We start from the raw sequence: 24,882 nt of genomic DNA, 5'->3' as shown, positions 1-24,882 counted from the left end.
TGCTACAGGTGTTCAGGTCTGTCATCGTATGTTAATCTGTGTGTGTGTGTGTGTGTGTTGACGGACAGATGCATTACCGTGAGCTGAAGGTCGACCCCGGACAGAGTCCCAACAAACGCAGGAGGACAAACCCGAGTTAGCGTCTCCCCGTCAGTCCTCTCTCTCTCTCTCTCCTGTAAACACTGTAAACTACCTTATTTATATATTTCTTGTATATTTTGATTATTATGAAGAAGTTGTAACTGTTGAGTTGTCTTTTGTTTTGTTACTGTGGAAAGATTTATTTTATAACTCCTGTAAAGAAATGCTGTTAATGTTTTTTTTTTAATTTCTTGTAAAAACACAGAATGAACATATATAATAATGTATATTATGAATGTATGTATGCATGTATGAAGGCGCTGTTGCTGATGCATGGACTCGTTTTTTTATTTTATTTATTTCAACATGTTTGTGCCGTTTTGAGCTCGACGTGTTGGTCGTTTCTGATTTGACTTTAAAGATAGAGTTGCATGTTATTGCTGTTCACTGTTACTTCATGTATGACAGTATTTATACACACTCAGTAAGTAATACCTCGTATGAACACGTTCAATTTACAAACTCTTCCTTTATGTGCTCAGTAAAAAAAGGGATGCTACGACAGCCTAGTTGAGCCATTATAGGTAAAAGAAAATAATAAATTACAGAGCTGGGGGAGGGGGAATAATATTCAGAGAAAAAAACAAAACAGAAATTCTGAGATTAAATTCGCAAATTTACGAGAAAAAAAACTTGAATATTTTCTGAGATTGTGAAGTCACAAATTTTCAGGAGAAAAATCTCAGAAATGATCTGAGATTAAACTAATTTAACCTAACGTCCTAACGTATTTTCTCCATTTTAACGTAGTGTTCTCATGGTAAATTTGTGAGACTTTTTACTTGTAAATTTACGACTTTAATCTCAGTGAATATCTGAGTTTTTTTCTTGTAAATTTAAATATTTGTTTCTTTTAAATTTACTACTTTAATCTCGGTGAATATCTGAGTTTTTCCACGTAAATTTAGGACTTTAATCTAAGAAGATTTCTGAGAATCCTAAAAAGAAATTCTCGTAAATTTGTGATTTTTCCCATAGATTTGCAACTATAAAATCTCAGAGAATATTCAAGTTTTTTCTTGTAAATTTGTAAATTTATTTCTTGTAAATTTATGACTTTAATCTGAGAATTTCTAAGAATATTCGAGTTTTTTTCACAAACATTTTAATATTTTTTCTTTTTTTTTACGACTTTAATCTCAGTGAATATCTGAGTTTTTTCACGTAAATTTAGAACTTTAATCTCAGAGAATTTTTTTTTTTAGATTTGCAGCTTTAAAATCTCAGAGAATAATCAAATTTCTTCTTTTAAATTTGAGTTTTTTTCTCCAAAATTTATGACTTTTCTCTCAAACAATTTCGGAGAATATTCAAGTTTTTTTCTCATAAATTTGTAATATTTTTTTCTTAGATTTGGGACTATAAAATCTCAGAGAATATCCGAATTTTTTCTCATAAATTTGATGGGGTTTTTTCTCGCAAATTTATGACTTTAATCTCAGAGAATTTCTTAGTTTTTTTCTTGTAAATTTACCACTTTAATCTCAGAATATCCCAAGTTTTTTCTCATAATTCTAAAACTATAAAATCTCAGACAATATCCAAGTTATTTCTCGTAATTTCAGATTTTTTTTTTTTTTTCTCTGAATATTACCCATCTCCCTCCATATTTTTAATTTATTTTGACCCTGATACGCCGTCGTAGGGAAGAAGGTGCTAAAACGGCATCTCAAAGTTTTTACATTTTAACTTAATTTCCTTTAATATGATTTTGCAGTTAAAGGGTCATTCCACCGTTTTTTTTTGCACATAGAGTTCAGTTTAATCGTTCTACTCCTCCTATGAAAATGTCTTCCGTGCATCTGGACGGAGGCCAGTGGTGGAAAGTAACTAAGTACATTTACTCAAGCACTGTACTGTACTTAAGTGCAGTTTTGAGGTACTTAAATACTCGAGTATTTCCATTTATCTTCTACTGCTATGCTTTTACTCTACTACATCTCAGATGTAATGCATGAGTAATAATAATCGAATGATATAATGTATAGTAGTATATAACATTCACAGGGGACCTTTTTTATACTTTTAATACTTTAACTCTGATAATACTTTTATTTACACTTCCACACAGGACTTTTACTTGTAGTTGAGTACAGTGTGGTATTGTAAAGGATCTGAATAATCCCTCCACCACTGTCTTTACTCGGTTTGCACATTTAATCAGCAATATCACTTTACTGGTTTACTTATATATCGTCCCAAAAGTATTCACACAAGTATTCATACACCTGAAACTAATGACATTTTTCTGTGTTTAGTATTGGCAATTTTAGGTTTCTGAAAACAAACAGCTACACGTGTTTTTAATTTCATTATGGCAGGAAAAAACATAAAAATGTGTGTTGTATTTCACTTTGTTTCCTTGTTTGTGAGGTATCTTAATTCTTCCATAAAATGAAATAATATGAACGTTCATATTCTGTATTTTCCAGGAAATATCTCAGTCTGAAGATACAGAACTGACTTTTTGTGTCAGTTTATTTTACCTTGAATTATAATTCTCACTTCTTCTGATTTCAGTTTTTCTAACTTCCTGCTGTTTTTTTTTTTTATGTCACTGTTCTGCCGTTTAATATCGCCGGAGTATTTCGTATGTGATTTCCTGCATGTCTGGTGTGAACTGTCATTTTGTGTGTGTCAGAGTGGTTTTGCATGACTGAACATAAACGATATGCAAAGAGCATTTATGGATACTGAATGTGAAGTTCATCTAACGTGTGACGTCCAGATCCACCTGAGATCTCTCTCCACCACTGATTCATCACTTCTGTCATTTTGCACATAAATCTGTTTTCCTGTTGCATTATATGGAGGACAGAACCTGCCAAAATCTAAAATCAATCAATCAATAAATACATGACTCGATAAATTAATATATGTCATTTATGCAGCAAAAATATTATTAAAAATAAATGTAGCCATTAATTAATTGATAAAATGTCATGTGACATAAATTGATGTTACAGTTTTAATTTATTTATTTTTATTAATTTTTAAATGTATTTATTTATCTATTATTGCATTTATTTATTTTTTTTATTTTTTTGCGTTGTTGTCTCATTTGCATAATGAGCCAAAAATTCATAAATATGTGTAAATAAATGTATAAAGGAAATAATATAAAAATAAATAAGATTGGGGAAATAGTAAAGGGGTGAAATGCAAAGGGAAAATTGTGCAGAAATAAATAATTGAATAAATAAATACATGCATTAAAGAATAAATATAAAATAAAATAAATACAAATATTTGACTAATGAATTTAAAATTGATAAAAATAAATACATGTATAAATAAATAAAAGTGATTATTAAACAGAAGAGTAAATACATAATATTTATATTAATATAAAGATAAATAAATCAATCCAATTGTAATAGAAATATCAATTTATGTCACATTTAATTAGTTAATGGCTGCATTTATTGTGAATATTATTTTTGCTATACTTAATGACATATTTATTTATTAATTTATTTTTTATGTTGGCAGGTTATGTCCTCCATAGTATCCTGGGTGTTTGTTGCTGAGACTAATGAAGTCTGGACCGACTGTAACGACTGTGTAGTGTTTGTCTGAGAAAATATATTTCTACACAGATCCATATGGCTCTCTGTTTGATATTATTATATAAAAGTGAAGTTAAGTATATTTTCAGTGGTAGAAACTACTGTAACAAAGTAAATACAGTATATTTATTTGCCAGTTTCTCTCTCGTATCTTTAACTTCTCAGATTAATTCTCATAATGCCAGACAGGTTGACCATCGTTCATACTATCAATAGCATCAATATTCATGGATTATATTTCTTTGCCTTACACATGTTGAGTGACAGCCCCCTCATTTGCATAATGAGGCGGAAATATAAAAAGAAAAATAATATAGAAATAAATAACTTTGGGGGAATAAAAATGGGGTGAAATGCAAAGGGAAAATTGTGCATAAATAAATAAATGCATTAATACAATTTAAAAAATAGATATAAAATAATTGAACATAAATGATGATTAAATAAATAAAAAATAAATGCAAAAATAAATAAATAATGAAATATTATTATAAATAAAAAAAGGGGAAATTAAACAGAAGAGTAAATAAATAAGATAAATAATATGAAGATAAATAAATAAAGAAGCCTATTAAAACACAAATGTCAATTCATGTCACATTTGATAAATTATTAATGGCTACATTAATTTTGTACATTATTTTTGTTATATTAATTAATTAATTAATTAATTTATTTATTTATATCTATCAATAGCATCAATATTCATGGGTTTTATCACTGCTAGGATTTCTTTGTCTGACTTCTATTTGAGGGGATGATCATGCGTGCAAGTGTTTCTAACTACAGTTCCCATAATGCTTTGGGGACGTGAACAAGAAGTGTAATGTTGCCATGCGTCAGTCAGTTAGCGGTGGACTACAACTCTTTTTAGCCTTTATTTGTTTACATTCAGTCAAACTGTCTCCATTAAAAGTATGCCGAATTATCTCTTAGTAGTTCCTGTTTGCAGTGTACTCATGGATGTACAGACAACTATCACTGGATTACTGTGATACTGAAGAAAAGTTAAAAACGGGACTATTCTCAGGCGAGTTCTGCAGCTACGAGGAGTCTCTGCTTTCTAAGAGGATTTATGGACGTTTATTCACGATGGACATCAGAGAGAAAGAAGTGTAAGTCACAATGAATTCATCACATTTCATTAACGATGTCTAGTTAATTCTGGAGGATGTCTAATCATGTTGCATTTAATATTAATAATAATGAACTTTATTTATACAGCACCTTTCATACATAAAAGTATGGAGGACAGAACCTGCCATAATAAGAAATAAATAAATAAATGCCTCAATAAATAAACAAATATGTCATTAAATATAGAAAACATAATATAAAAATAAATGTAGCCATTAATTAATTGATCAAATGTGACATAAATTGACATTTCTGTTTTAATTAGCTTTTTTATTTATTTATCTTTGTATTCATTTCTTTATTTAAATTTATTTTTTAAGTTTATTTCTTTTTGCATTTATTTATGTATTTTAATTTGTTTTATATTTATTTTAAATTTGTTTATTAATGTACGATTTTTCCTTTTCTTTGCATACTTATTTCAGTTTTTTTCTTATTACATTTCTTTATGCATTTCTGCCTCATTATGCAAATGAGGGGGCTGTCGCTCAACATGTGTCACTTAGTCTACTTTTTTGTTTTTCTCATTCTCACTTATTTTCTCTGATTTTCTAAATCATGTTGCATTTAATATTAATAATAATACACTTTATTTTTACAGCACCTTTCATACATAAAAGTATGGAGGACAGAACCTGCCATAAAAAGAAATAAATGAATTAAATTTAGAAAAAATATTGCGTAGCCATTAATTAATTGATAAAATGTGACATAAATTGATATTTCTGTTTCAATTTGCGTCTTTATTTATTTATATTTGTATAAATTCCCTTATTTATTTACTCTTTCGTTTAATTTTCCCTTTTATTTATTTATGTATTTATTGTGAATAAATTTGAAGTTTATTTATTTTTGCATTTATTTATGTATTTTATTTGTTTTATGTTTATTTTTAAATGTATTTATTTATTTATTAATGCGCGATTTTTCCTTTGCATTTCACCTCTTATTTATTTCCCCAAACTTATTTATTCATGTACTTTTCTTTTTACATTTCTTTATGCATTTCTGCCTCATTATGCAAATGAGGGTTTATGATGATTTATTTATCAAGTCATTTCATTTATTTTATTTCTCTTTTATTTTGGCAGGTTCTGTCCTCCATAAAAATGCAGCTCAAAGTGCCTTACAAAAGAAATGAAATAAATAATTATTAAATTATTAGTTTAGTATGTTTTAAACCATTTTCCTCTTAAATTGATCTTCTGGTTTCATGCTGTTGCATATATGTGCAAACAAATTGAAATAAAGTATGTTATTCAAGGACTGTACTTAAATATGTACAGTTTTGAGTTACTTACTTCTTGTACTTTAAAATTTACTTTAATTTTTCTTGTAAATTCATGAATTTTTTTTTGTATATTTACGACTATAAAATATCAGTTTTTTCTCGTAAATCAAATTTTTTTACTCGGAAATTCATGACTTCATTTAAGTTTTTTTCTTGTAAATATGTTTTGTTTTTTTTCTTGTAGATTTACGACTATAAAATCTCAGAATATCCAATTTTTTTCTCATAAATGTATGACTTTAATCTTAGAGAATTTCTGAGTTATTTTTTGTTGCAAATTAGATTTTTTTTATCTGAAATTTATGACTTTAATTTCAGAGGATTTCTGAGAATATTCAAGTTTTTTTCTCGTAAATATGTGGATTTATTTTCTTGTAGATTTACGACTATAAAATCTCAGAGAATATCAGAGTTTTTTTGTCACAAATTAGTTTTATTTCTTTGAACACAGCAGATGATGGTGATACATTTATTACAGTGATCTGAATCATTTCATCTCTCCCAGCAAACATGAGTCCTGATCCAACAGCAACAATGGTGACCTGAGAACTGAATATTTGGAGCACATCTGAACACAGATCTGCACAGGTGAGTGTGAAGTTCTCCTTCTGATGACGCTCTGCTTTGGTTTTGGTTGTTAAATGGTTGTGAGCGGACGGGTCACATGGTGTCGTCCAATAATGATCCACCTGGACCCGACTTCAAAAAGAACTTTGTTAAAGTAGTACTAGTACTAAATGTCTCTGTGCAATACAAGTATGTGTGTTTTGTTTTTTATTCTGTCATAAAAATGTTCTCATATTGTCTTTATATGGTTTTGATCAGACGTCCTAAAGTGACGTCCTCTCCGCGTAGAATAAACCACATTTTTATTAATGTTTTAATCTTTATCATCTCTGAAGGCTGCTGCTGCATATGTGTTCATATTTTTATTCACATTATTGGATTAGTAATGAGGACATCTTGTCCCAAAATCCTTGAAGAACAAATTTAAGTATATTTCTTAATGTACAAAATTAAGCAAATTTCTTGATCACAAATTTAAGTATATTCCTTAAAGCACAAAATTAAGCAAACATTTTCATGAAATAAGCAAAATTATTGTTCACAAATTTAAGTATATTCCTTAATGTACAAAGTTAAGCAAAATTCTTGGTCACAAATTTAAGTATATTCCTTAATGTACAAAACTAAGAAAAATTCTTATGAAATTAGTAAAATTCTTGTTCACAAATTTAAGTAAATTTCTTAAACCACAAAATCAAGCAAAATTCGTATGAAGTAAGCAACGTTCTGTATCACAAAATGAAGTATATCCCTTAAAGTACAAAATGTTCCAGGTTCATACTTGTATTTTGGGTTGAACATGGTAGATTAATGTTCGGTTACAGATAATGGATGGATGGATGTTCCCGATCGGCCTGGGTCGGCGTGTCTTTAGTTTCAAGTTGTGCCGGCTGCTTGGACTTCGGTATTCCTGCTTTAAAGGCTAGTTTTCAAATATTTGTGAGGTGTTTTTAAAGAATTACGTCTTCAGTAGGAACCAATGGGATGGAAGCTGACAGGAAGTCAGAACGTATGAAGAGACTAACACATTGTTGGTTTTCATGTTGAGAGTAATAATAATATAGTATATAATGTAATATAATATGTACAGCTTGTTTAAAGGGAACATGCGTATAAAATGATCTGCTGGTGGGTTGTGTGTTATAAATCCATCTGGATGTGAGATGAGCTCCGTGGAGGTGCTACTCTGCTCCCTGAGCTCCTTCCTCTTCAGTCGGCCCTCCTTCAGCTGCAGGAACACCCAGGTTATAATAATCCGGCTCGGCCTTCTCCCGTCTGCCCGGCCTCTGCCCCCTCTTGCCCTGAAGACACATGACAGCACACAGATGTGACTTCCTGCATCACTCCTCTCTCTCTTCACTTCAATGAACACAGACTGAGAGCTTCATGTCAGTCAGTGGTCTGAACAACAGACGTGTGTCAGTACCTTACAGTAGAAGTAAAGGCCAATGTTCGCCAACAGCAGAATCAGCGGCAGGACGATGGCTCTGATGATGAAAGGCCTTAGATCTGATCAAACACATGGACAGTCATCACATCACATCACATCACATCACATCAGGAGTCCAACAGCTCCCATTAAACACAAACTGTAGTGACCTGACATCTAAAACCACTTCAACATGGAGACTCATCTCTTAAACTTCTCACACTTCATATTTACTTCATATTAGGGATGAGTCATGATTTATAATATATAGAATAAGATGTATTTCCCTTGTATTAACCGTCGGCTCTAGTCTTCCCGTGTCGGAGGTGTTTCGGCTGATTCAGCGTGTTGAATCGGTGGCGGAGCTCGTCGGTGAGAGAAATCACTCTGATTGGCTGTTCAGCTTAAACCAATCAGTGCACGAGAAGAGAAACGGAAGTGAGGAAAGCAAACCGACGAGTAAAGTCAAGAGGACAAACACAGAAGACTCTTCTCATCGTTCATCTTCATCTCATCTGATCGTTCCAACACACGGATATTTTCTCAGCGACGTGAACATCTGGAATGAAGCTGAGTGGTGAGTGAGAGTGGTGTGAAACTGGTCGTCAGACGCCGCTTTGTTTCATGTACGTATCTTAACAACGGCTTGTATATCTGCTGTCCTCGCTCTTCCTGTTTCTTATTCTGACTGACAACAACAGACCACCGCCACCTGCTGGTGTGGAGAGTTATTTCATCTCATGCAGGTGCAGAACGTTCGTGCTGACTGGCCGTCGGCTGTCGTCTTTGCGGTGAGTTCGAGTGCAACTTTTTGGCCAAGACAAAGAAGACGCGACTGGTGGCCTTCATCACCGCTAGTTCTCTGATGTCGGGTTGGTGTGTCTGGGCCTTAATGTCTGCGATGCCCATGGACAGCTTTATGGACCTGCTCATAGTGAAATTCCTCTCTCAGTTCTCAGAGAACCAGAGTTATCCTGGTAACCAAACATGCAGAATGTCCTTTGTATAAGTTCGGTTACTGTATGACATGTGTAACACAATGACAGTAGTCAAACAGTCAGCTTACCTACGACAGTGACAGAGATCAGACGGCTCTCAGACGAGAAGTTGTGAGAAAAAGCATAGAGGTGATAAACACATCTGTAGCTTCCTTGGTGGGCGGGCTCTGCAGCAGGAAACAGGAAGTGGGCAGAGTGATTGACAGCTGGCTGGGTGTAGTTGTCTGCTGAGGTGGAGGAGTTGAAGGTGAGCTGGAAGGAGCCTCCTGGGTACTGTGGCTGGATGGAGCAGCTGATGGTGAAGGTGGAGCCCCTCAACACGTGAAACCCCTGCTGCTGGGCCTCGGAGACCCCGTCCATGGAGGAGGGCACAGAGATGTTGGGCTGAAGCAGCAGGTCTGTAAACACAGAGAGATGATTGAGATGATGAAACGTCACGTTCACCCGCCCTTCAACAACATGGACCCTGAAGAAGGATGTGATGTCACCAGTCTGACAAACACAGAGACAGACAGACAGGTGTCAGATGACATGATGTCATAGATGATGTCACTGATGGGCTTACCTGAGCAGGTGAGATTCAGGATGGAGGAAGAGGTCAATGATCTTGCACACTCCCTCAGAGTAGATCCAGACTGAACACAGTCAGAGCTGATCCACCACACAGATCTCTCTGAGGACTCCTCTCTCCGTCCTACAGAAACAGCAGAGCCACAGTCCAGCTCTCTACAGACAACAGCTGCTTCCTTCAGGGTCCAGCCAGAGAAACGGCCCCGCACTGGTCTCCAGACCTCCTGATGTTTCACCTCCAGTGTTCCTGCACAGCGACTGTCTCCTCCCACCAATCTGACAGGATCTGAACAAAAACAAGAGAGTCATCAGTAAAAGAATAAAGTGAGTTTCATTAGAACAGAAATGAACCAGATCAGAGCTGCAGCTCCTCTTCTACCTGAGCAGGTGAGTCCAACAGCTTTGCCAGGTGAGCAGGTGTTTCTCTCTGAGCCTGAGCTTCTACAGTCCAGGAGAGCAGACTCAGTTCCTCCACACTGGAACTCTTTGGTCCACATTGAAGCCTCCACGTCTCCATAGAGCGCCCCCTGGAGGACTGAAGGAGCCCCACAGCCAAGCTGCCTACAGACCACCTCAGCATCCTGCTGGTCAAAGTCAGCGTCACACACTGAGGACCACCACTGGTTGGACAGGTTAGACATCACCTCCAGTCTGCCTGAGCACAGACTAGTCCCATTCACCAGCCTGACAGAGTCTGGAGAGATGATAGAAGATCAAATAGAGAGATCAAAGACACCAGACACTCAATAATAAAGATGTCATGAAACAACAATTCAGTGATTCAAACTGGACTCAGAACAGTTCCAACATGAGTTCATCATTAACAACAGAACACATCTTTATAATGTCATTGTGATTTATAATGACATCATGTCTTCATCAAACAATAACTCATCATCATCATCATCATCATCATCACCATCATCCTCATCCTCATCCTCATCCTCTCTTCTGTTCCTTCTGCTCAGCTACTCCACAATCTTTGCTCTCCACACAGACAAGTTACAAAGTTTTCATTCTTTCTTATTTTTCTGAGAAGATGTGTAACCCAGAATAAAAGTCTGTTTAGAAAATGATCCCTAACATCTCAAAGGGATAGGGGCTGGACTCTGTCTCTTTAAGGAGTTTCCAGGGTGAAGGAGGCCACGTGGGTGTGGAGATACTGACGAGCCCCCGGCTGAGCTGAGCTGCTCAAAGTTGTGGCCAGTAGGTCACTGGTGCCTGTTATGGTGGCAGCTAAAGAAGCTGCTGGTGGAAACCAGTGGCTAAGAAAGCTGTCAAGCTGAAGAAGGAGTCCTTTCAGGCTGGTTGCTGGTCGGCCCAGGGGACTCCTGAAGCAGCAGACATGTATGTTTCATATATACAGATATATATATCTGGCTGCATTCAGCAGCTGATTTACGGAGGCAGCAGCTCATCAGACTCCGTCATGGCTGCTGGAGTCAGTCTGCTGCCATTCTAGCTGCTGCATGTGTGTGTCAACCTGGGTACATTACTGTCATAGATGATGTCATAGATGATGTCACTGTTAGGCTTACCTGAGCAGGTGTGATACAGCATAGAGGAAGAGGAAAAGGGCAGTGGTGTTGCACACTCCCTCAGAGAAAATCCCGACTGAACACAGTCAGACCCGATCGACCACACAGATCTCTCTGAGGACTCCTCTCTCTGTTCTACAGAATCAGCAGAGCCACAGTTCAGCTTTCTACAGACAACAGCTGCATCCTTCAGGGTCCAGTAAGAGTAACTCACTGGTCTCCAGTCTCCCTGTTTCACCTCCAGTGTTCCTGCACAGCGACTGTCTCCTCCCACCAACCTGACATCATCAGGCTCTGAACAAAAACAAGAGAGTCATCAGTAAAAGAATAAAGTGAGTTTCATTAGAACAGAAATGAACCAGATCAGAGCTGCAGCTCCTCTTCTACCTGAGCAGGTGAGTCCAACAGCTTTGCCAGGTGAGCAGGTGTTTCTCTCTGAGCCTGAGCTTCTACAGTCCAGGAGAGCAGACTCAGTTCCTCCACACTGGAACTCTTTGGTCCACATTGAAGCCTCCACGTCTCCATAGAGCGCCCCCTGGAGGACTAAAGGAGCCCCACAGCCAAGCTGCCTACAGACCACCTCTGCATCCTGCTGGTCAAAGTCAGCGTCACACACTGAGGACCACCACTGGTTGGACGGGTTAGACATCACCTCCAGTCTGCCTGAGCACAGACTAGTCCCATTCACCAGCCTGACAGAGTCTGGAGAGATGATAGAAGATCAAATAGAGAGATCAAAGACACCAGACACTAAATAATAAAGATGTCATGAAACAACAATTCAGTGATTCAAACTGGACTCAGAACAGTTCCAACATGAGTTCATCATTAACAACAGAACACATCTTTATAATGTCATTGTGATTTATAATGACATCATGTCTTCATCAAACAATAACACATCATCATCATCATCATCATCATCACCATCATCCTCATCCTCATCCTCATCCTCTCTTCTGTTCGTTCTGCTCAGCTACTCCACAATCTTTGCTCTCCACACAGACAAGTTACAAAGTTTTCATTCTTTCTTATTTTTCTGAGAAGATGTGTAACCCAGAATAAAAGTCTGTTTAGAAAATGATCCCTAACATCTCAAAGGGATAGGGGCTGGACTCTGTCTCTTTAAGGAGTTTCCAGGGTGAAGGAGGCCACGTGGGTGTGGAGATACTGACGAGCCCCCGGCTGAGCTGAGCTGCTCAAAGTTGTGGCCAGTAGGTCACTGGTGCCTGTTATGGTGGCAGCTAAAGAAGCTGCTGGTGGAAACCAGTGGCTAAGAAAGCTGTCAAGCTGAAGAAGGAGTCCTTTCAGGCTGGTTGCTGGTCGGCCCAGGGGACTCCTGAAGCAGCAGACATGTATGTTTCATATATACAGATATATATATCTGGCTGCATTCAGCAGCTGATTTACGGAGGCAGCAGCTCATCAGACTCCGTCATGGCTGCTGGAGTCAGTCTGCTGCCATTCTAGCTGCTGCATGTGTGAGTCAACCTGGGTACATTACTGTCATAGATGATGTCACTGATGATGTCACTGTTAGGCTTACCTGAGCAGGTGAGATTCAGGATGGAGGAAGAGTTCCATGATTTTGCACACTCCCCCAGAGCAGATCCAGACTGAACACAGTCAGACCTGATCCTCCACACAGATCTCTCTGAGGACTCCTTTCTCTCTTCTACAGAAACAGCAGAGCCACAGTCCAGCTTTCTACACATTACAGCTGCTTCCTTCAGGGTCCAGTCAGACAAAAAGCCCTCCACTGATCTCCAGTCTCCCTGATATTTCACCTTCAGTGTTCCTGCACAGCGACTGTCTCCTCCCACCAACCTGACATCATCAGACTCTGAACAGAAACAAGAGAGTCATCAGTAAAAGAAGTGAATTTAATTCAGATCAAACTAAAACTTGATTGATTTTGCTTTAATGATTCTTTAATGTCTTTTCTTTCTCTATCTACCTGTTGAGGTGTGTTCTCCTTCAGCCTGGAGTCCTGAGGAGAAAATGATAAAGCAGCATGATTGGATCACAGCCGTGGACAGAACAAACACTCTCAGGTTGTTTTGAAAAATCATTTCCTAGCAGCTCAGAAACCCCTCAGTGAACTCACTCTGGAGCCGTTTTACCAGTTTAACAGGTGAACATGTGGATACACAGAACACAGGTCAGTTCATACAGAGTTAAAGGAATACTTCAACATTTCATCACATGTCCTCATCAGTTCAGCTCATTTACAGTGCAACATCACTGTTAAAGCCATTTCTAGCAAGCTCTTATAATTTCATATTAGCTTCAGTTACTTTAAAGTAAATAGTGGTACTTTTGGAGTTAAACCAAGTGCACAGTGTCACCTGACCTCGTATCTCAGGAAGCTCGTATTGAAGGCAGGTGTGCTGAAATTAGTATCGGATCATCAAACAGTGAGTAACTAACTAACCAAAGGACGGCGTGTTGATCAAGTCTAACCTCATGCCGTCTGTAGGCGGCTATTTCCAACCTGTTCCCATTTAGCTGAGAAGCAGCAATAATCACAAAAGGAATCTCTGCACGCTACAGTTTAAAACAATCACAATCAGCACAGTTAAGATGTTTATACAGCCACAATTAAATAATTAAGGTAACTAGCTGTCAAGTAGAAACCCGGTCTCACGGGGAGGCGTACAAATAACACAACATTACATTTGTTGGGCAACAAAACCACTCAGTCAGGTTTAGGAAAAACTTCACTGTTGGGCTTAAAAATAAGTACGGAAATGAAATACGTACGGAATCAACGTGGAAAACATGTCACAAACGTCACTAAAGAACATGTGACAGTCGTCATGTGCCAAAGTCACTAACGTAACTTACAAGTCAAGACACTGGTCTCCTGGTTAAAACTCTGGTATTTGTTGTTCACACGGATGCATTTACATTTCTCTCAGTACAGACTACATGGAGTTAAATGACACGCCAAAAGTAAGAATGGCGTTGTTATTGCACGCTGTCTCATAATCCGTCTGTTACTCCCGATAATATTTCAACAGACAACAAAATTAACAAAATGGCTGCTGTCTCGTTTTGTGAATACATTGTGTTTCCTGTGACTGCTTCACAATAAAAGCCCCGTCTGTCTACGTGTTTGTCCCAGTGGGCTACCGCCAGGTCTGAGAAGTGAAGCCAATGCTGAAGGGGACGATCAAAAGCCAAGATGGCGACGACCATAAACCAACATGGCGACGGCCGAAAGCCAAGATTGTGACGACATGAAACCAAGATGGCTACGGCTAAAAACAGTAACCTAATGTTACGGCTGCAGGAGAGTGAACAGGACACACTAAACAGGACCAAAAATCAAGATGGCTACGGTCAAATACCAATATGGAGACGGCCAAAAACCAAGATGGAGGCAGCCAAAAACAAGATGGCTACGGCCGAAAACCAAGATGGAGACGGCAAAAACCAAGATGGCGACGGCCAAAAACCAAGATGCGACGGCTAAAAACCAAGATGGAGACGGCCAAAAACCAAGATGGCGACGGCTAAAAACCAAGATGGAGACGGCCATAAACCAAGATGGCGACGGCCAAAAACAAGATGGCGACGGCCAAAAACCAAGATGGAGACGGCCAAAAACCAAGATGGAGACGGCAAAAACCAAGATGGAGACGGCCAAAAAACCAAGATGGAGACGGCCAAAAACCAAGATGGAGACGGCCAAAAAACCAAGATGGAGACGGCCAAAAACCAAGATGGAGGCGGCCAAAAACAAGATGGCTACGGCCGAAAACCAAGATGAAGACGGCAAAAACCAAGATGGAGACGGCCAAAAAACCAAGATGGTGACGGCCAAAAACCAAGATGGAGGCGGCCAAAAACCAAGATGGAGGCGGCCAAAAACAAGATGGCTACGGCCGAAAACCAAGATGGAGACGGCCAAAAACCAAGATGGAGGCGGCCAAAAACAAGATGGCTACGGCCGAAAACCAAGATGGAGATGGCAAAAACCAAGATGGCGACGGTCAAAAACCAAGATGGAGATGGCAAAAACCAAGATGGAGACGGCCAAAAACCAAGATGGCGACGGCTAAAAACCAAGATGGCGACGGCCAAAAACCAAGATGGAGACGGCCAAAAACCAAGGTGTAGACGGCAAAAACCAAGATGGAGACGGCCAAAAAACAAGATGGAGACGGCCAAAAAAACAAGATGGAGACGGCCAAAAGCCAAAAGGGAGGCGGCCAAAAACAAGATGGCTACGGCCGAAAACCAAGATGGAGACGGCCAAAAACCAAGATGGAGACGGCCAAAAACCAAGATGGAGACGGCCGAAAACCAAGATGGAGACGGCCAAAAAACCAAGATGGAGACGGCCAAAAACCAAGATGGAGACGGCAAAAACCAAGATGGAGACGACCAAAAACCAAGATGGAGACGGCCAAAAACCAAGATGGAGACGGCAAAAACCAAGATGGAGACGGCCAAAAACCAAGATGGAGACGGCAAAAACCAAGATGGAGACGGCCAAAAAACAAGATGGAGACGGCCAAAAAAACAAGATGGAGACGGCCAAAAGCCAAGATGGAGGCGGCCAAAAACAAGATGGCTACGGCCGAAAACCAAGATGGAGACGGCCAAAAACCAAGATGGAGACGGCCAAAAACCAAGATGGCGACGGCCGAAAACCAAGATGGAGACGGCCAAAAACCAAGATGGAGACGGCAAAAACCAAGATGGAGACGGCCAAAAACCAAGATGGAGACGGCAAAAACCAAGATGGAGACGGCCAAAAAACAAGATGGAGACGGCCAAAAAAACAAGATGGAGACGGCCAAAAACCAAGATGGAGGCGGCCAAAAACAAGATGGCTACGGCCGAAAACCAAGATGGAGACGGCCAAAAACCAAGATGGAGACGGCAAAAACCAAGATGGAGACGACCAAAAACCAAGATGGAGACGGCAAAAACCAAGATGGAAACGGCAAAAAACAAGATGGAGACGGCCAAAAATCAAGATGGAGACGGCAAAAACCAAGATGGAGACAGCCATAAAACAAGATAGAGACGGCCAAAAAAACAAGATGGAGACGGCCAAAAACCAAGATGGAGGCGGCCAAAAACAAGATGGCTACGGCCGAATACCAATATGGAGACGGCCAAAAACCAAGATGGAGGCAGCCAAAAACAAGATGGCTACGGCCGAAAACCAAGATGGAGACGGCAAAAACCAAGATGGCGACGGCCAAAAACCAAGATGCGACGGCTAAAAACCAAGATGGAGACGGCCAAAAACCAAGATGGCGACGGCTAAAAACCAAGATGGAGACGGCCAAAAACCAAGATGGCGACGGCCAAAAACAAGATGGCGATGGCCAAAAACCAAGATGGAGACGGCCAAAAACCAAGATGGAGACGGCAAAAACCAAGATGGAGACGGCCAAAAACCAAGATGGAGACGGCCAAAAAACCAAGATGGAGACGGCCAAAAACCAAGATGGAGACGGCCAAAAACCAAGATGGAGACGGCAAAAACCAAGATGGAGACGGCCAAAAAACAAGATGGAGACGGCCAAAAAAACAAGATGGAGACGGCCAAAAACCAAGATGGAGGCGGCCAAAAACAAGATGGCTACGGCCGAAAACCAAGATGGAGACGGCCAAAAAAACAAGATGGAGGCGGCCAAAAACAAGATGGGGGCGGCCAAAAACAAGATGGCTACGGCCGAAAACCAAGATGGAGACGGCCAAAAACCAAGATGGAGACGGCAAAAACCAAGATGGCGACGGACAAAAACAAGATGGCGACGGCCAAAAACCAAGATGGAGACGGCCAAAAACCAAGATGGAGACGGCAAAAACCAAGATGGAGACGGCAAAAAACCAAGATGGAGACGGCCAAAAAACCAAGATGGAGACGGCCAAAAACCAAGATGGAGACGGCCAAAAAACCAAGATGGAGACGGCCAAAAACCAAGATGGAGACGGCCAAAAACCAAGATGGCGACGGCCGAAAACCAAGATGGAGACGGCCAAAAACCAAGATGGAGACGGCCAAAAACCAAGATGGCGACGGCCGAAAACCAAGATGGAGACGGCCAAAAACCAAGATGGAGACGGCAAAAACCAAGATGGAGACGACCAAAAACCAAGATGGAGACGGCCAAAAACCTAGATGGAGACGGCAAAAACCAAGATGGAGACGGCCAAAAACCAAGATGGAGACGGCAAAAACCAAGATGGAGACGGCAAAAACCAAGATGGAGACGGCCAAAAACCAAGATGGAGACGGCAAAAACAAAGATGGAGACGGCCAAAAAACAAGATGGAGACGGCCAAAAAAACAAGATGGAGACGGCCAAAAGCCAAGATGGAGGCGGCCAAAAACAAGATGGCTACGGCCGAAAACCAAGATGGAGACGGCAAAAACCAAGATGGAGACGGCAAAAAACAAGATGTAGACGGCCAAAAATCAAGATGGAGACGGCAAAAAACAAGATGGAGGCGGCCAAAAACAAGATGGCTACGGCCGAAAACCAAGATGGAGACGGCCAAAAACCAAGATGGAGACGGCCAAAAACCAAGATGGAGACGGCAAAAACCAAGATGGAGACGGCCAAAAACCAAGATGGAGGCGGCCAAAAACAAGATGGCTACGGCCGAAAACCAAGATGGAGACGGCCAAAAACCAAGATGGAGACGGCAAAAACCAAGATGGAGACGACCAAAAACCAAGATGGAGACGGCAAAAACCAAGATGGAAACGGCAAAAAACAAGATGGAGACGGCCAAAAATCAAGATGGAGACGGCAAAAACCAAGATGGAGACAGCCAAAAAACAAGATGGAGACGGCCAAAAAAACAAGATGGAGACGGCCAAAAACCAAGATGGAGGCGGCCAAAAACAAGATGGCTACGGCCGAATACCAATATGGAGACGGCCAAAAACCAAGATGGAGGCAGCCAAAAACAAGATGGCTACGGCCGAAAACCAAGATGGAGACGGCAAAAACCAAGATGGCGACGGCCAAAAACCAAGATGCGACGGCTAAAAACCAAGATGGAGACGGCCAAAAACCAAGATGGCGACGGCTAAAAACCAAGATGGAGACGGCCAAAAACCAAGATGGCGACGGACAAAAACAAGATGGCGACGGCCAAAAACCAAGATGGAGACGGCCAAAAACCAAGATGGAGACGGCAAAAACCAAGATGGAGACGGCCAAAAACCAAGATGGAGACGGCCAAAAAACCAAGATGGAGACGGCCAAAAACCAAGATGGAGACGGCCAAAAAACCAAGATGGAGACGGCCAAAAACCAAGATGGAGACGGCCAAAAACCAAGATGGCGACGGCCGAAAACCAAGATGGAGACGGCCAAAAACCAAGATGGAGACGGCCAAAAACCAAGATGGCGACGGCCGAAAACCAAGATGGAGACGGCCAAAAACCAAGATGGAGACGGCAAAAACCAAGATGGAGACGACCAAAAACCAAGATGGAGACGGCCAAAAACCTAGATGGAGACGGCAAAAACCAAGATGGAGACGGCCAAAAACCAAGATGGAGACGGCAAAAACCAAGATGGAGACGGCCAAAAAACAAGATGGAGACGGCCAAAAAAACAAGATGGAGACGGCCAAAAACCAAGATGGAGGCGGCCAAAAACAAGATGGCTACGGCCGAAAACCAAGATGGAGACGGCCAAAAAAACAAGATGGAGGCGGCCAAAAACAAGATGGGGGCGGCCAAAAACAAGATGGCTACGGCCGAAAACCAAGATGGAGACGGCCAAAAACCAAGATGGAGACGGCAAAAACCAAGATGGAGACGACCAAAAACCAAGATGGAGACGGCAAAAACCAAGATGGAAACGGCAAAAAACAAGATGTAGACGGCCAAAAATCAAGATGGAGACGGCAAAAAACAAGATGGAGGCGGCCAAAAACAAGATGGCTACGGCCGAAAACCAAGATGGAGACGGCCAAAAACCAAGATGGAGACGGCAAAAACCAAGATGGAGACGGCCAAAAACCAAGATGGAGACGGCCAAAAACCAAGATGGAGACGGCAAAAACCAAGATGGCGACGGCTAAAAACCAAGATGACGTCGGCCAAAACGGCAAACTCGAGGCTTCAAAACCAATTGGTGCTCCACTTCTTCTATGGTTCGTCCAGTTGAGGTGTTTTAATGTGAAGCAGTAGCAGCAGGAAATGTTGTGTTAGCATTAGCAGTAACTTAATGATACGGCTGCAGGAGAGGAAACAGTAAAAGGACCAAAAACCAAGATGGCGACGGCTTAAAAACAAGATGGCTACGGCCGAAAACCAAGATGGAGACGGCCAAAAACCAAGATGGAGACGGCCAAAAACCAAGATGGCGACGGCCGAAAACCAAGATGGAGACGGCCAAAAACCAAGATGGAGACGGCAAAAACCAAGATGGAGACGGCCAAAAACCAAGATGGAGACGGCAAAAACCAAGATGGAGACGGCCAAAAAACAAGATGGAGACGGCCAAAAAAACAAGATGGAGACGGCCAAAAACCAAGATGGAGGCGGCCAAAAACAAGATGGCTACGGCCGAAAACCAAGATGGAGACGGCCAAAAACCAAGATGGAGACGGCAAAAACCAAGATGGAGACGACCAAAAACCAAGATGGAGACGGCAAAAACCAAGATGGAAACGGCAAAAAACAAGATGGAGACGGCCAAAAATCAAGATGGAGACGGCAAAAACCAAGATGGAGACGGCAAAAACCAAGATGGAGACGGCCAAAAACCAAGATGGAGACGGCAAAAACAAAGATGGAGACGGCCAAAAAACAAGATGGAGACGGCCAAAAAAACAAGATGGAGACGGCCAAAAGCCAAGATGGAGGCGGCCAAAAACAAGATGGCTACGGCCGAAAACCAAGATGGAGACGGCCAAAAACCAAGATGGAGACGGCCAAAAACCAAGATGGCGACGGCCGAAAACCAAGATGGAGACGGCCAAAAACCAAGATGGAGACGGCAAAAACCAAGATGGAGACGGCCAAAAACCAAGATGGAGACGGCAAAAACCAAGATGGAGACGGCCAAAAAACAAGATGGAGACGGCCAAAAAAACAAGATGGAGACGGCCAAAAACCAAGATGGAGGCGGCCAAAAACAAGATGGCTACGGCCGAAAACCAAGATGGAGACGGCCAAAAACCAAGATGGAGACGGCAAAAACCAAGATGGAGACGACCAAAAACCAAGATGGAGACGGCAAAAACCAAGATGGAAACGGCAAAAAACAAGATGGAGACGGCCAAAAATCAAGATGGAGACGGCAAAAACCAAGATGGAGACAGCCAAAAAACAAGATGGAGACGGCCAAAAAAACAAGATGGAGACGGCCAAAAACCAAGATGGAGGCGGCCAAAAACAAGATGGCTACGGCCGAATACCAATATGGAGACGGCCAAAAACCAAGATGGAGGCAGCCAAAAACAAGATGGCTACGGCCGAAAACCAAGATGGAGATGGCAAAAACCAAGATGGCGACGGCCAAAAACCAAGATGCGACGGCTAAAAACCAAGATGGAGACGGCCAAAAACCAAGATGGCGACGGCTAAAAACCAAGATGGAGACGGCCAAAAACCAAGATGGCGACGGCCAAAAACAAGATGGACACGGCCAAAAACCAAGATGGAGACGGCCAAAAACCAAGATGGAGACGGCAAAAACCAAGATGGAGACGGCCAAAAACCAAGATGGAGACGGCCAAAAAACCAAGATGGAGACGGCCAAAAACCAAGATGGAGACGGCCAAAAAACCAAGATGGAGACGGCCAAAAACCAAGATGGAGGCGGCCAAAAACAAGATGGCTACGGCCGAAAACCAAGATGGAGACGGCCAAAAACCAAGATGGCGACGGCCGAAAACCAAGATGGAGACGGCCAAAAACCAAGATGGAGACGGCCAAAAACCAAGATGGCGACGGCCGAAAACCAAGATGGAGACGGCCAAAAACCAAGATGGAGACGGCAAAAACCAAGATGGAGACGACCAAAAACCAAGATGGAGACGGCCAAAAACCTAGATGGAGACGGCAAAAACCAAGATGGAGACGGCCAAAAACCAAGATGGAGACGGCAAAAACCAAGATGGAGACGGCCAAAAAACAAGATGGAGACGGCCAAAAAAACAAGATGGAGACGGCCAAAAACCAAGATGGAGGCGGCCAAAAACAAGATGGCTACGGCCGAAAACCAAGATGGAGACGGCCAAAAAAACAAGATGGAGGCGGCCAAAAACAAGATGGAGGCGGCCAAAAACAAGATGGCTACGGCCGAAAACCAAGATGGAGACGGCCAAAAACCAAGATGGAGACGGCAAAAACCAAGATGGAGACGACCAAAAACCAAGATGGAGACGGCAAAAACCAAGATGGAAACGGCAAAAAACAAGATGTAGACGGCCAAAAATCAAGATGGAGACGGCAAAAACCAAGATGGAGACGGCCAAAAAACAAGATGGAGACGGCCAAAAAAACAAGATGGAGACGGCCAAAAACCAAGATGGAGGCGGCCAAAAACAAGATGGCTACGGCCGAAAACCAAGATGGAGACGGCCAAAAACCAAGATGGAGACGGACTAAAACCAAGATGGAGACGGCAAAAACCAAGATGGAGACGGCCAAAAACCAAGATGGAGACGGCAAAAACCAAGATGGAGGCGGCCAAAAACAAGATGGCTACGGCTGAAAACCAAGATGGAGACGGCCAAAAACCAAGATGGAGACGGCCAAAAACCAAGATGGAGACGGCCAAAAACCAAGATGGAGACGGCAAAAACCAAGCTGGCGACGGCTAAAAACCAAGATGACGTCGGCCAAAACGGCAAACTCAAGGCTTCAAAACCAATTGGTGCTCCACTTCTTCTATGGTTCGTCCAGTTGAGGTGTTTTAATGTGAAGCAGTAGCAGCAGGAAATGTTGTGTTAGCATTAGCAGTAACTTAATGATACGGCTGCAGGAGAGGAAACAGTAAAAGGAACAAAAACCAAGATGGCGACGGCTTAAAAACAAGATGGCTACGGCCGAAAACCAAGATGGAGACGGCAAAAACCAAGATGGAGACGGCAAAAAAACAAGATGGAGACTGCAAAAACCAAGATGGAGGCGGCCAAAAACAAGATGGCTACGGCCGAAAACCAAGATGGAGACGGCCAAAAACCAAGATGGAGACGGCAAAAACCAAGATGGCGACGGCTAAAAACCAAGATGGCGTCGGCCAAAACCAAGATGGAGACGACCAAAAACCAAGATGGAGACGGCCAAAAACCAAGATGGAGACGGCAAAAACCAAGATGGAGACGGCCAAAAACCAAGATGGAGACGGCAAAAACCAAGATGGAGACGGCCAAAAAACAAGATGGAGACGGCCAAAAAAACAAGATGGAGACGGCCAAAAGCCAAGATGGAGGCGGCCAAAAACAAGATGGCTACGGCCGAAAACCAAGATGGAGACGGCCAAAAACCAAGATGGAGACGGCCAAAAACCAAGATGGCGACGGCCGAAAACCAAGATGGAGACGGCCAAAAACCAAGATGGAGACGGCAAAAACCAAGATGGAGACGGCCAAAAACCAAGATGGAGACGGCCAAAAAACCAAGATGGAGACGGCCAAAAACCAAGATGGAGACGGCCAAAAAACCAAGATGGAGACGGCCAAAAACCAAGATGGAGACGGCCAAAAACCAAGATGGCGACGGCCGAAAACCAAGATGGAGACGGCCAAAAACCAAGATGGAGACGGCCAAAAACCAAGATGGCGACGGCCGAAAACCAAGATGGAGACGGCCAAAAACCAAGATGGAGACGGCAAAAACCAAGATGGAGACGACCAAAAACCAAGATGGAGACGGCCAAAAACCTAGATGGAGACGGCAAAAACCAAGATGGAGACGGCCAAAAACCAAGATGGAGACGGCAAAAACCAAGATGGAGACGGCAAAAACCAAGATGGAGACGGCCAAAAACCAAGATGGAGACGGCAAAAACAAAGATGGAGACGGCCAAAAAACAAGATGGAGACGGCCAAAAAAACAAGATGGAGACGGCCAAAAGCCAAGATGGAGGCGGCCAAAAACAAGATGGCTACGGCCGAAAACCAAGATGGAGACGGCAAAAACCAAGATGGAGACGGCAAAAAACAAGATGTAGACGGCCAAAAATCAAGATGGAGACGGCAAAAAACAAGATGGAGGCGGCCAAAAACAAGATGGCTACGGCCGAAAACCAAGATGGAGACGGCCAAAAACCAAGATGGAGACGGCCAAAAACCAAGATGGAGACGGCAAAAACCAAGATGGAGACGGCCAAAAACCAAGATGGAGGCGGCCAAAAACAAGATGGCTACGGCCGAAAACCAAGATGGAGACGGCCAAAAACCAAGATGGAGACGGCAAAAACCAAGATGGAGACGACCAAAAACCAAGATGGAGACGGCAAAAACCAAGATGGAAACGGCAAAAAACAAGATGGAGACGGCCAAAAATCAAGATGGAGACGGCAAAAACCAAGATGGAGACAGCCAAAAAACAAGATGGAGACGGCCAAAAAAACAAGATGGAGACGGCCAAAAACCAAGATGGAGGCGGCCAAAAACAAGATGGCTACGGCCGAATACCAATATGGAGACGGCCAAAAACCAAGATGGAGGCAGCCAAAAACAAGATGGCTACGGCCGAAAACCAAGATGGAGACGGCAAAAACCAAGATGGCGACGGCCAAAAACCAAGATGCGACGGCTAAAAACCAAGATGGAGACGGCCAAAAACCAAGATGGCGACGGCTAAAAACCAAGATGGAGACGGCCAAAAACCAAGATGGCGACGGACAAAAACAAGATGGCGACGGCCAAAAACCAAGATGGAGACGGCCAAAAACCAAGATGGAGACGGCAAAAACCAAGATGGAGACGGCCAAAAACCAAGATGGAGACGGCCAAAAAACCAAGATGGAGACGGCCAAAAACCAAGATGGAGACGGCCAAAAAACCAAGATGGAGACGGCCAAAAACCAAGATGGAGACGGCCAAAAACCAAGATGGCGACGGCCGAAAACCAAGATGGAGACGGCCAAAAACCAAGATGGAGACGGCCAAAAACCAAGATGGCGACGGCCGAAAACCAAGATGGAGACGGCCAAAAACCAAGATGGAGACGGCAAAAACCAAGATGGAGACGACCAAAAACCAAGATGGAGACGGCCAAAAACCTAGATGGAGACGGCAAAAACCAAGATGGAGACGGCCAAAAACCAAGATGGAGACGGCAAAAACCAAGATGGAGACGGCCAAAAAACAAGATGGAGACGGCCAAAAAAACAAGATGGAGACGGCCAAAAACCAAGATGGAGGCGGCCAAAAACAAGATGGCTACGGCCGAAAACCAAGATGGAGACGGCCAAAAAAACAAGATGGAGGCGGCCAAAAACAAGATGGGGGCGGCCAAAAACAAGATGGCTACGGCCGAAAACCAAGATGGAGACGGCCAAAAACCAAGATGGAGACGGCAAAAACCAAGATGGAGACGACCAAAAACCAAGATGGAGACGGCAAAAACCAAGATGGAAACGGCAAAAAACAAGATGTAGACGGCCAAAAATCAAGATGGAGACGGCAAAAAACA

General features: G+C 42.0%; 3 protein-coding genes across 11 annotated transcripts in view; 1 reads left to right on the top strand and 2 right to left on the bottom strand.

Moving 5' to 3' along the window:
- The window catches only part of mctp1b (multiple C2 domains, transmembrane 1b), a 38,284-nt gene extending 34,541 nt beyond the window's left edge, over positions 1–3,743 (top strand). For all 9 annotated transcript variants that reach the window (XM_074618401.1, XM_074618400.1, XM_074618402.1 and 6 more), the window contains one exon: positions 69–3,743. In XM_074618401.1, coding sequence (XP_074474502.1) covers positions 69–140 — 72 coding nt within the window. In that variant the 3' untranslated portion in view covers positions 141–3,743. The remainder of the gene's footprint in view (positions 1–68) is intronic.
- A 2,863-nt stretch (positions 3,744–6,606) lies between these two features.
- LOC141757823 (uncharacterized) overlaps positions 6,607–24,882 on the bottom strand; it is a 57,983-nt gene continuing 39,707 nt past the window's right edge. Inside the window, exons 3-7 of the mRNA XM_074618671.1 lie at positions 13,198–13,230; positions 9,698–9,988; positions 9,201–9,530; positions 8,132–8,214; positions 6,607–8,006 (exon numbers count right to left, since the gene is read on the bottom strand). Of these exons, the coding sequence (XP_074474772.1) occupies positions 7,887–8,006; positions 8,132–8,214; positions 9,201–9,530; positions 9,698–9,988; positions 13,198–13,230 (857 nt within the window). The 3' untranslated portion in view covers positions 6,607–7,886. The remainder of the gene's footprint in view (positions 8,007–8,131; positions 8,215–9,200; positions 9,531–9,697; positions 9,989–13,197; positions 13,231–24,882) is intronic.
- On the bottom strand, positions 10,820–13,117 carry LOC141757810 (scavenger receptor cysteine-rich type 1 protein M130-like). The gene is made up of 4 exons (XM_074618653.1): positions 12,787–13,117; positions 11,628–11,942; positions 11,241–11,534; positions 10,820–10,950 (listed from the first exon to the last, which is right to left on the bottom strand). Exons 1-4 carry the CDS (start codon positions 12,953–12,955, stop codon positions 10,820–10,822), a joined length of 909 nt encoding a protein of 302 aa, XP_074474754.1. The 5' UTR covers positions 12,956–13,117.

Source organism: Sebastes fasciatus, chromosome 19 (genome assembly GCF_043250625.1).
Source record: "Sebastes fasciatus isolate fSebFas1 chromosome 19, fSebFas1.pri, whole genome shotgun sequence".
NCBI lineage: Eukaryota > Metazoa > Chordata > Actinopteri > Perciformes > Sebastidae > Sebastes > Sebastes fasciatus.
The sequence above is the reverse complement of the archived record's forward strand: the minus strand, read 5'-3'. Positions and strand labels throughout refer to the sequence as shown.

Bases quoted from the DNA above. Each gene is read 5' to 3' on its own strand.
- LOC141757810 (XM_074618653.1), bottom strand. From the start codon at position 12,955: ATGTGTAGAAAGCTGGACTGTGGCTCTGCTGTTTCTGTAGAAGAGAGA. The intron at 11,943-12,786 runs GTAAGCCTAACA...TCATCTCTCCAG, and splicing joins CCTGAATCTCACCTGCTCAG to ACTCTGTCAGGCTGGTGAAT. The intron at 11,535-11,627 runs GTAGAAGAGGAG...GTTTTTGTTCAG, and splicing joins TGTTGGACTCACCTGCTCAG to AGCCTGATGATGTCAGGTTG.